Source organism: Procambarus clarkii, chromosome 92, assembly GCF_040958095.1.
Source record: "Procambarus clarkii isolate CNS0578487 chromosome 92, FALCON_Pclarkii_2.0, whole genome shotgun sequence".
Classification (NCBI taxonomy): domain Eukaryota; kingdom Metazoa; phylum Arthropoda; class Malacostraca; order Decapoda; family Cambaridae; genus Procambarus; species Procambarus clarkii.
In genome coordinates, this window is record NC_091241.1 from 2,248,965 (window position 1) to 2,261,396 (window position 12,432).

General features: G+C 41.8%; 1 protein-coding gene across 4 annotated transcripts in view; it reads left to right on the forward strand.

The window, feature by feature from the left end:
• The window catches only part of LOC123775193 (repulsive guidance molecule B), a 137,233-nt gene extending 129,018 nt beyond the window's left edge, over window positions 1-8,215 (forward strand). For all 4 annotated transcript variants that reach the window (XM_069319120.1, XM_069319119.1, XM_069319118.1 and 1 more), the window contains 2 exons: window positions 2,082-2,232; window positions 3,374-8,215. In XM_069319120.1, the coding sequence (XP_069175221.1) occupies window positions 2,082-2,232; window positions 3,374-3,658 (436 nt within the window). In that variant the 3' untranslated portion in view covers window positions 3,659-8,215. The remainder of the gene's footprint in view (window positions 1-2,081; window positions 2,233-3,373) is intronic.
• The last annotated feature ends 4,217 nt before the right edge of the window (window positions 8,216-12,432 follow it).

A 12,432-nucleotide genomic window follows, 5' to 3' on the forward strand; every position in this document is an offset into this window, starting at 1 on the left:
ATCATACACTCTCTAAAAACCAAGGCAGGGAACACCAGTGAAATTCCGTCCATTGTGTACAAGAGAGCCTCCCATGCCCTTGCCCCACCCATAGCACTACTGTTCAACAAATCTATAGAGTGTCACACCTTCCCTGATATCCTCAAAAAAGCAAGAGTAACGCCAGTCCATAAAGGAGGCAATCCGGCGGACATAAACAATTATAGACCAATATCAAATCTACCCATTCTATCAAAAATATTTGAAAAAATTATTTACAAACAGCTCTATTCCTACCTCGTAAAATTCGACATACTCAGCCCCTGCCAGTTTGGCTTCCGGTCCCAAAAGAGTACCAATGATGCAATCATTAGTCTCCTTGACATTATCTACTCAGCCCTTGACAAAAATGAGTTTCCGATTGGACTCTTCATTGACCTAAGAAAAGCCTTTGATACTGTTAATCACAACTACCTCTTATTTAAACTCCAGCATTATGGAATCCGAGGCCTTGCCCTTGACTACATCCGATCCTATCTTAGTGACAGACACCAATATGTAACCATCAATGATACAACTTCTTCCACTCTACCAATTACCGTTGGAGTGCCACAGGGCAGCATCTTAGGACCTCTTCTATTTCTTATATATATAAACGATCTGCCTAATGTCTCTAATATTCTCAAACCTATATTGTTTGCTGACGATACTACCCTTATCTACTCAAACCTCAACCCACATACACTAAATAATGTTGTGAATAATGAATTAAAAAAAGTCCACTTATGGATGTCAACGAACAAACTAACATTAAACATCGAAAAGACTTACTACATCTTATTTGGAAGCAAATCATCAAATGCAATTCAGCTACAGATAGACAACATTAACATCAGTAATAAAAATGATGGCAAGTTTCTTGGCCTATTCCTAGACAAGAGACTCAACTTCAGCACCCACATTCAACACATAACTAAGAAAGTCTCTAAGACAGTTGGTATACTCTCCAAAATCAGATATTATGTTCCTAACTCTGCTCTCCTCTCACTATATTATGCACTAATCTACCCCTATCTTAATTATGGTATCTGTGCATGGGGGTCTACCACTGCAAACCACCTTAAGCCCATCATCACACAGCAAAAATCTGCTATCAGAATAATAACTAACTCTGCTTTCAGACAACACTCAGCTCCCTTGTTTAAATCTCTAAACTTGCTAAATATTAACTCCCTCCACACATTCTCTTGTGTCAACTACATTTACAAAACCCTGTTCTTAAATGCAAACCATGCTCTGAAACTCTCCCTGGACAGATGTAATAGGACCCATTATCACCACACCAGAAATAAATATCTCTTTGATATCCCCAGGGTCAAACTTAATCTGTGTAAACACTCTATGCAAATTAAGGGACCTAGTCTATGGAACTCACTCCCTAGTGAATTGAAAAACTGTAAAACTTTTGCCTTATTTAAAAGCAAAACCAAAAAGTACCTAACTTCATCTATTTAGTTTCCTACACTGAGCTTTAAATTTGCTCTGTACCTAGTGGTACCCAATCTCCTAATTTTTATGTAATATCAAACAACCTTATCATTGTGTTCATTGCTGTCTTCTTTTATGTGCTAGCCATATGCTGTATTGTGACTACCAATTTTTGTCAACTACCATTCAAGCTGTCATTACAATCAATCTTATATTGTTTCTGCTGTATTGTGCCTACCAATTTGTTGTCAACTACCATTTTAAGCTGTCATTGCAATCAATCATAGCTACCTATGTGCTTTAATATACTGTACCTATAATTTTCTCTCATCTTTTTTTTTTTTTCATTCCATGTAATCTGTTATCATTTTTTTGTCTATAAATTTTGCAAGTATTTACCTCCTTAAAATTTTCTTAGATTAAGGACCTGCCCGAAACGCTGCGCGTGCTAGTGGCTTTACAAGACTGTAATTACCATAATTGTATCCTCACATTCCTTATGTACATTCTTGTATATGCATAAATAAATAAATAAATTGAACGATTTGTCAAGCTATTGCACTCCACATTCAGCTTTGTTCCATGATCATCATCATAGTTAATTTCTTCCTTAGGTACCTGACTGTGCAAGTAACTTTGCCGGAAAAATTGCTGAGAGACGTGGAAGGTGGTGATGAGTTGCAGTTGTGTCTCCAGGGGTGTCCGGTTCGTGAACTCCTCGACAAGGCAGGCATAGCATCAGCTGTTGCTATGAGCAAAGACAAGGTAAAGTTTAATTGCTAACACATCACATATTCCAAGATTTCTTCAGTGTTTATATTTTAACAACAATATTTGCATGAGTGACCTGGGTTCCTTCAGCTAAACCAATTTTGTTAAACAGTTGTTAAACAAACAACTTGTTTAACAACTTAAAAGTTGTTAAACACATGGGGCAAAATCTTACTGAACGACCATGAGGGGTAATAAATACTCATACTCCGCCCAAGTAAAACAAACAAGCAACACTCAGTGGGCCAGCCAGAGGCTTAGGGCCCGCGCAGGAATATCCCTGCAACTGGAAAATGTGCAAAGACATGCCACTAAATGGCTCCCAGAACTGAAGGACAAGAGCTACGAGGAGAGATTAGAGGCATGGCTGGTTTAACAGGCTTCCTGCTCCTCACAATGGGGAAACTAATCCAGTATAAATGTAAGATATATATACCGTGCTCTATTTCATAAAAGTGTAATAAACAACAAATTCAACTTCCATAGTCATATGCAAAATATAACTAAAAAAAAAAAGTTTCTAAACCAGTAGGCATATTCTCCAAAATCGGATACTGCATACCTTGTTCGCCCTGCCTTAGTAACTCTGCATTATCCATATCTCACCTATGTTATCTGTGCCTAGGGATCTACCACCCTTAATTACCACTGACCCCAAATTACTCAACATCAATCAGCAATTAGAACAATAACAAACTCCAGTCCCAGACACCACTCTGCTCCCTTACTAAAATCTTTGAATATGTGTCCTGAAATCATTGTGAAAATGAAATTAATTGTGAATGTGTTGATGGTCCTGGTAGTACAGTCGGGTTTGTTCTCAACTCACAATCGAAAATTCCGGGTCTGAATCCGGGGTGGGACAGAAATGGTTGAGTGCATTTCCTATCACCTCATATGCCTGTTCACCTAGCAGTAAATAGGTACCCAAAAGATTATTATTATTATTATTATTATTATTATTATTATTATTATTATTATTATTATTATTATTATTATTATTATTATTATTATTATTATTATAGTTATAAAGAGTATGATCTTCTGCAGGCTTATCTTAGTTGTGAGCATTAATTTAATTGTCAAATAATTGAGTTGAAGATTCTCCACTTACATAAATGTTTTCTTTTGGCAGGCTACAATGCTGTGTAAAGAATATAATGTGACTGATTATTACCTGGATTCCTGCATCTTCGACCTCGTTACAACAGGTGATCAAAGCTTCCGAATTGCAGCTCAAGCGGCTCAGAAGGATCTCTGGGAACACGACCCTATTGGGGCACAGAGACTCCTCCGCAACTGTTCACAGCCACCGTGTGTGTGGGATATAAATTCTTCGTTTCAAAATCCATACCATTCTAGAGCCTTGCTAATACTTGCTCTGGTAATATTGATTGTAAATGTGTGGGCTGAACGGTAGCCAGCATCTGGGACATTAGCATCCACAAGACAGTGTTTAGATGAAGTGAAAGCTAAAGTCACAGTTCTGTGGCAAGCAACATAATATGCATTATACTGACAATTTAGTGACTAAAGATTCTCTGAAATATTATATATTTATCTAAACAAAATGTTATGAAAAGTGGTAATTAGTCACAAATACTGTTATAGCCAAAAGATGAAAAATATGCACTCAAGATGTAGGTGTTTTTAGCTTCTTTATTCAGAACCTGAACATAATGCAGTACTGTAGTCACAATCTTGTGATTACAAAAGAGTGTTTGTTTCTGGAAGTTAATGTATATAATGCTAGTATCAAAATATGATAAACCTTCCGTCTTAAACTGTACATGTATAGATGAGACATAATGTAACTGTAGTCGTAATTTATGCATATTCATATTTTGTATGAAGTGAATGTCTTTCTATTTATTATATAGCAACATTTCTTGTGTCTGACAAAGAGAATACTGAGTTTTGCTTTTATAGAAAATATATAACTGAAAAAATCCTAGTTATAAATTTCTTTAACAATATTAAAAATCTAACAGTCAGTATTACATACTTTTAGTTTTGTTTATAAAGTGTTTTTAGCTCTAATAATATTTTAAACATTGTGTTGCTCCTACTTCACTGAATTTTATGCATACAGTATATTTTTCCAAAGAAAATGAAGAGCTGAAAGATGAAAAATTTTTACTACCCAACTCAGCCCCCCTCTCCCACCCCCATGTCACGAAGCATACCTCATTACTGTCACTGTGAATATAGTGTCCTACTGCTCCACTTAATATACCCTACCCAGGATCATGTAGCTCGTTTAGCCTCACTTTTGCAACTGTTCCTCTTTAATGTGCCAAGATGCTCAACGTTTTCCAGTCTAGCAACTACATAACACTTTTCCTTGATAGGTGAGAGGAGATTGAGGCTCTTATATTTATTGGCATAACTAGTTTAGCCTTGGTCACGAGCTTGAACAGTTATAAGAGATGTATGTAGTGCTATTACAACGATCGAGCTTATTTAGGAAACTATTGTAGTACCTGGTTAATGTGGTTAGCAACATTTTCTCCAAAGATCGTACAATTGTAATCCAGATGAACTGCTCTAAACTTCAAGCTTTTGTAATTTTTTTGTTTTTTGGAAATTATCAGATTGACTTGAAATTATAAACTGAGTAATAAAATTGGTACAAAGAATGAAAAGAGTTTATCTGGAATACATGTTAATGATGGCACTAATCTCTGTATTTCTTGGACTGCAGGTCCAAGAAATACAGATATCAGTGCCAGTACAGAAATTACATATAGCTATGCTTCCATCTCTCTCTAACTAGTATGTACAGTACTGTACTGTACATCAATGAATTCAACAACTGTTATATGTGCTTATTATTCTGTATTACTGGGTATATCTTTATGTATTCATACACATACAAGATTATTCTTGAGCTAGGAAGAGATAGTTGTAGGTTCACTTTTAGACCATTTATCATCTGTTACTTTTTAATGTTTCTGCTATATTTATCAGCATCATTAGTAAAGTGGAAGGTTTCAAATAATGTTATAATTAATAGATCAAGAGACACCACATGAATCTAACTCTTGTAATTAACAAGGACTGTGGTCTTCCAACTCATTGCTGCTAATGTTATATCTGGTATACCTTATATTATATCCTGCTGGGTATGTTGACAGTTTCCTGGGTTAGAGGAATGGGCTAATTGAGGACCCAGCAAACTTTAGATTAACAAAAAATCTTCCTAAACTTTTGTGACTATGCATTTTATAATAGAAGACAATATCCAGAAGCAGTAGTGCTTCTTAACACCCTAATTCAATCCCATCTTCCTCTTTTAGTCATATATGTACCAAAAAAAACTGGGATCACATGATTTAGTTGAAATATTGCATCTTGGCAATTAACAAGATTAAAAACGGTGGCATAAGTTCTTTGTTTACAAGACCTAATAATGTAAGCAGTTTGATTAATATATGAGAGCTTAATAAATTCTCATGGGCTATTATGAATTAACATTATTATTGATAATCCTGACCTATATACAGAGTGTATATTGCTCCCTAAACTGTTTTTAATTGAGTTTGAAAATCTAAACTTTTATTATTATTATTATTATTATTATTATTATTACAACTACAAGTACTGTACTACTATTTATAAATTAATTTATATATATAAATAGGAAATGGGTTAAGTGAGCAGAATTTACAGAAAAAATTTGTTTGAATGCAAATATGAAATTGATGGGTGTGTAATGGGTTTATAGTCTGGTCTTACAATTGAAATTCTACAATTTTATTAATGCATTTACATCAAACTTTTATTATTTCCCTCCAGTTAAAGGTTAGTTATTGATACAAAAACTGAATATTCAGCATACCTCATGATTTGAGTTTTTTCTAGTTCACTGCAACTGGCAAGCTCATTTAAAGTAATTACAAATGATTTCTATAATTTTATTCTATATGCTGCTAATAAATTTCAAGGATTTTCAAAGTTAGACTTTATTCAATAATAAACCAAAAATATTGAGTAGTGCTGATGAGGATGCTCTTGTACATTGTTGGATCCTCTATGAAACGTAATTCCCTTATTACTCCCTGCAGTTAGAACTCTTACCTGAGTACCACACAAAACGATCTCATTAAACAGGATGTCAACGGTACTAGATTCTGAAGTATAATTCCATTACATTTCAGCATAAAAGTCCCCTTAACTACACCCACATGAAGCACATGTCATAGATCTCATTATAGAACTGCCTGCAAATTGTGTATACATTTGTATAGTATCCTATATTTATTATTTTGTGCATATTTGTTGGTTAATGTTTGGTGACTTTTATAGCTGAATAATGGAAAATTGTAAATAGCCAACTATGTGTACAGTGTAAATATGGTTTTTGAGCAGTTGTCATATCTATGTTGTACAATATGTGTTACATGTGTTTCTATATTTTACGTTCTGTCTTACTCTAGCAGTCTCGCATTTTAGACCAGTTGTACTGTACTTGTGAAGCTGGTTGTCATAGACTCACTCCTTTAAAGGGCCTCCCAGCACGACTTGCCTCCATACAGTCATAGCTGTCCACAAATGAGACTGAACACTGATGGCTTGTCTCCCATGTATTTTATAAATGTCCCACATACATGACTGGACATTCATGGTAGACTTGCCATGAGTAATTTATGTCTGTTGGAGATACAGTATGTGAATACATCACATGCACGTGCAAGACATGTAGGGCTGGCCTCTGATTCTGGACTGAAGGTCCATTATAGGGAAAATGTTTTTACTAATGAGCTTTGGTGAGGGAGTTTCTCTGGACTATGGCTGTTTATACTACTGGTAATTTAGTTAGCTCACACAAATATTTAAAATATTTTGCCTTAATGCATTTTAAGAGTTTTTTTAAAATTAACTCTTAATTTCCTGCATAAATATTTGCCCACCTGTAATCCTACAATTTTCCTTCCTTTCCCTAGTTTCCAAACCTAAACTGTGATGACATTCACGAGTCTGTGAGTGTGTAGAAGCAAGGAGACAGGTGTCAAGGTGCCACCCAACTTAATCAACATTCACACCACATTACCATGTGCAAACATTACTTTATAATTGTATGTTCAGTATAAATTAATTATATGTAGAATCCATAAAGTAAATTTTTATTGGAAAATAAAATTTTCAGTTTCTAGTAAATCATTCCAGTTGTGGCTATGTCTTCGTCTTATTCTAGTCAGTTAGGGAAGTGAAGTTATGCAATTATAGAAAATTATTATACTGTAATTATTATTGCACAGTATATGGATTAAATCATTACGTATTTCAACATCATATTTCCTACATCTTGAGATGTAGATACTCAGAGCAAATGTTCTTCACCATTTCACTACATTTGAGATGTGTATCAGTAACAAATATCAGCTATTTTTATGTTCACATTGTTATTTTGAACCATTTTGGGCATAGCTTTTTAAAAAATTTAAAACATATATTTAACATCTTGGATAATTACTTTGGCCTTTAATAAGTTATATACTGTACAGTTAAATGGTAGGCCTAAATTTGTTTCCTTATGATTCTAAATTTCATTTTGTATTGTGTGAAGTCATTGCCATCCTGTCTCTATTGCAAATTAAGTTCCTTTCTTATTAAGTATTTATTTTGTACTGGCCATACTACTTTGCTGACTCAGTTAAGAAAATTATGTATATAGGTATTGATGATGCAACCCACCAACCGGTTTATAGGTTAACCTTATAACATGGTTTGTGGGACTCTGGGTACAATATTTACATGTTACTTTATACTTTTGTTGTCCATTTCTAAATGAAGTTTAATCTCAATTCAATGTATGTATTACTTCTGTAATTCATACTGTATATTAAATTCAGGCAGGTTTCCTCTATACTGTATAGCCATAATGTGTTTCCATAACAAACACAGAGGTCCGTTGTGTGTACAGGGTCGAGACGCTGACAAGGTATTCCAGAATAATAAATAGAGATTTTCCACATGTTATTCTTTTGTCTTCCATCCTCTATCATTACTCAATACCTTAACTTTGGAAATCGTACTGTTCCAAATAAAGTAACAGATTACACTAACAAAGCATTATGGTACAGAAAAAAATAGAAAATTGTAAAAATATAACAGCGTAGTTCATTGCAAAATTTTCATAATTCTAGGCAATATTTTGTCTTTAAATATTTTGACATCTCTGAAGGTTATTAAACATTTATACTGGTTCCATTCACCTGGGCTGTATGGGTCTCAAACCATGGACCCCATGCATGTGAGGCCGATGTTCTATCATACTGGTGTACTATTGTCGGAGCTAGGAAATTCGTTAAGCTTATTGAGGTCCCCCTAGGTAATGTCAAGCCAGCGTGCTCACACGTCTAGTGTGACATTCAGTGTGAGCCAGACCCAATAATGCTCATTAGGTTAATCGTACAATCGTATTTCTGGGAAATATGATTGTACGATTATCCTAATAAGCATAATAATAAGCATCTGGGGAAATAATTTCCACGGACAAGTTCGCCTTTTTGGTGAAGTGGCAAGCGCCACTTCACCAAAGTGCCAAGCCATTACGACTATATAGCACTTGGAAGGGGTCAGGATAAGAATTTTGGGGAGGAATGGTACTCAACCACTTGGATTGGACGGTAGAGCGACGGTCTCGCTTCATGCAGGTCAGCGTTCAATCCCCGACTGTCCAAGTGGTTGGGCATCATTCCTTACCCCCCTTCCCATCCCAACTCCTTATCCTAACCCCCTTTCCAAGTGCTATACAGTTGTAATGGCTTGGTGCTTTCCCCTGATAGTTCCTCCCTTTAAACAGTCACATGTAATACATACTTGAATACAACATACAAGAGGCTTCAAGCACAAGACACAATGTAGGACAGAAAGCAAGAGATGCTTTTCATGAAAAAAAAAACCATGCAACCACCTACCCACCGAAGCGGTAAATGCCAAGTTATTAATTCATTTTAAAAACTAAAATAGAAGAAATTTTCAAGAACAAATTGGGGCGGGAACTTTGACAAGTCTTGCTTCCTGTCCGCATTATTCCTGTCCACATGCAAAGAGGACAAAAAGTCATTCACCCAAAGGTCTAAGGAAGCCAATGAAGCGGTTTGTGAAAAGCAGATGTTGGAGGTTTCTAAAAGTTAGAATAGAGTGATAAACTGAAAGGAAACAGCTTCCTGGTAATATTTTACATTAATTTAAATTCGCCAAATTCATAGGTCTCATAGAACTTCAACAGATAATTAGCTCAATAAACCCAGAGGTGATAGTGCTGAAGACATGCCTATGGAAGTAGGAATACAAAAATAAAAATACAAATTTGAGAGGGAACACGCAACATGGAGAAAAGATTAAGAAGGAGTGATGATCATATACTCCAAGATCACATACAAGCCACATACCTCAAACTCCAAAATCAACATAGAGGCAATACTAGAGAAAATAGAGTCAACAAATACAAGTATTTTGAGACCTATACATGCTCATAACCTACAAAAGAAATTCACTTGGACAGAAGTGGAATTAGATAATAAATGTCAGTAGAGGTAGAGGTAGAGGGCCTATAGGGGGTGGCAGAGGGCCTGTAGGGGGGGGGGGGGTAGAGGGCCTGGAGGGGGTGGTAGAGGGCCTGTAGGGGGTGGTAGAGGGCCTGTAGGGGGTGGTAGAGGGCCTGTAGGGGGTGGTAGAGGGCCTGGAGGGGGTGGTAGAGGGCTTGGAGGGGGTGGTAGAGGGCCTGGAGGGAGTGGTAGAGGGCCTGGAGAGAGTGGTAGAGGGCCTGAATGGGGTGGTAGAGGTCCTGAAGTGAGTGGTAGAGGACCTGGAGGGAGGTAGAGGGCCTGGACGGGGTGGTAGAGGGCCTGAAGGGCGGTAGAGGGCCTGGAGAGAGTGGTAGAGGGCCTGAAGGGTGGTAGAGGGCCTGGAGGGTGGTAGAGGGCCTGGAGGGTGGTAGAGGGCCTGGAGGGAGTGGTAGAGGGCCTGGAGGGAGTGGTAGAGGGCCTGGAGAGAGTGGTAGAGGGCCTGGAGGGTGGTAGAGGGCCTGGACGGTGGTAGAGGGCCTGGAGGGAGTGGTAGAGGGCCTGGAGGGAGTGGTAGAGGGCCTGAAGGGGGTGGTAGAGGGCCTGGAGGGGGTGGTAGAGGGTGGTAGAGGGCCTGGAGGGTGGTAGAGGGCCTGGAGGGGGTGGTAGAGGACCTGGAGGGAGTGGTAGAGGGCCTGGAGAGTGGTAGAGGGCCTGGAGGGTGGTAGAGGGCCTGGAGAGAGTTGTAGAGGGCCTGGAGAGTGGTAGAGGGCCTGGAGGGTGGTAGAGGGCCTGGAGGGAATGGAAGAGGACCTGGAGAGGGTGGTGGAGGGCCTGGAGAGGGTGGTAGAGGGCCTGGAGGGAGTGGTAGACTGCCTGGAGGGAGTGGTAGAGGGCCTGGAGGAGGTGGTAGAGGGCATGGAGGGGGTGGTAGAGGGCCTGAAGGGGGTGGTAGAGTGCCTGGAGGAGGTGGTAGAGGGCCTGGAGTGGGTGGTAGAGGGCTTGGAGGGGGTGGTAGAGGGCCTGGAGTGGGTGGTAGAGGGCATGGAGCGGGTAGTAGAGGGCCTGGAGGGAGTGGTAGAGTGCCTGGAGGAGGTGGTAGAGGGCATGGAGGGGGTGGTAGAGGGCCTGGAGGGGGGTGGTAGAGGGCATGGAGGAGGTGGTAGAGGGCCTGGAGGAGGTGGTAGAGGGCATGGAGGGGGTGGTAGAGGGCCTGGAGGGGGGTGGTAGAGGGCATGGGGGGGGGGTGGTAGAGGGCATGGAGCGGGTGGTAGAGGGCCTGGAGGGGGTGGTAGAGGGCCTGGAGGAGGTGGTAGAGGGCATGGAGGGGGTGGTAGAGGGCCTGGAGGGGGTGGTAGAGGGCCTGGAGGAGGTGGTAGAGGGCCTGGAGGGGGTGGTAGAGGGCCTGGAGTGGGTGGTAGAGGGCTTGGAGGGGGTGGTAGAGGGCCTGGAGGGGGTGGTAGAGTGCCTGGAGGGAGTGGTAGAGGGCATGGAGCGGGTGGTAGAGGGCCTGGAGGGGGTGGTAGAGGGCCTGGAGGGGGTGGTAGAGGGCATGGAGCGGGTGGTAGAGGGCCTGGAGGGGGTGGTAGAGAGCCTGGAGGAGGTGGTAGAGGGCATGGAGGGGGTGGTAGAGGGCCTGGAGGGGGTGGTAGAGGGCCTGGAGGAGGTGGTAGAGGGCCTGGAGGGGGTGGTAGAGGGCCTGGAGTGGGTGGTAGAGGGCTTGGAGGGGGTGGTAGAGGGCTTGGAGGGGGTGGTAGAGGGCCTGAAGGGGGTGGTAGAGGGCCTGAAGTGGGTGGTAGAGGGCTTGGAGGGGGTGGTAGAGGATCTGGAGGGGGTGGTAGAGGGCATGGAGGGGGTGGTAGAGGGCCTGGAGTGGGTGGTAGAGGGCCTGAAGAGAGTGGTAGAAGGCTTGGAGGGGGTGGTAGAGGGCCTGGAGGGAGTGGTAGAGGGCCTGGAGGAGGTGGTAGAGGGCCTGGAGTGGGTGGTAGAGGGCTTGGAGGGGGTGGTAGAGGGCCTGGAGTGGGTGGTAGAGGGCTTGGAGGGGGTGGTAGAGGGCCTGAAGAGAGTGGTAGAAGGCTTGGAGGGGGTGGTAGAGGGCCTGGAGAGGGTGATAGAGGGCTTGGAGGGGGTGGTAGAGGGCTTGGAGGGGGTGGTAGAGGGCTTGGACAGGTGGTAGAGGGCCTGGAGGGGGTGGTAGAGGGCCTGGAGAGAGTGGTAGAAGGCCTGGAAGGGGTGGTAGAGGGCCTGGAGGGGGTGGTAGAGGGCCTGGAGAGAGTGGTAGAGGGCCTGGAGGGGGTGGTAGAGGGCCTGGAGGGGGTGGTAGAGGACCTGGAGGGGGTGGTAGAGGGGCCTGGAGGGAGTGGTAGAGGGCCTGGAGGGAGTGGTAGAGGGCCTGGAGAGAGTGGTAGAGGGCCTGAATGGGGTGGTAGAGGGCCTGGAGGGGGTGGTAGAGGGCCTGGAGGGGGGTGGTAGAGGGCCTGGAGGGGGGTGGTAGAGGGCCTGGAGAGAGTGGTAGAGGGCCTGGAGGGGGTGGTAGAGGGCCTGGAGGGGGTGGTAGAGGACCTGGAGCGGGTGGTAGAGGGCCTGGAGGGAGTGGTAGAGGGCCTGGAGGGGGTGGTAGAGGGCCTGTAGGGGGTGGTAGCGGGCCTGTAGGGGGTGGTATAGGACCTGGAGGAGGTGG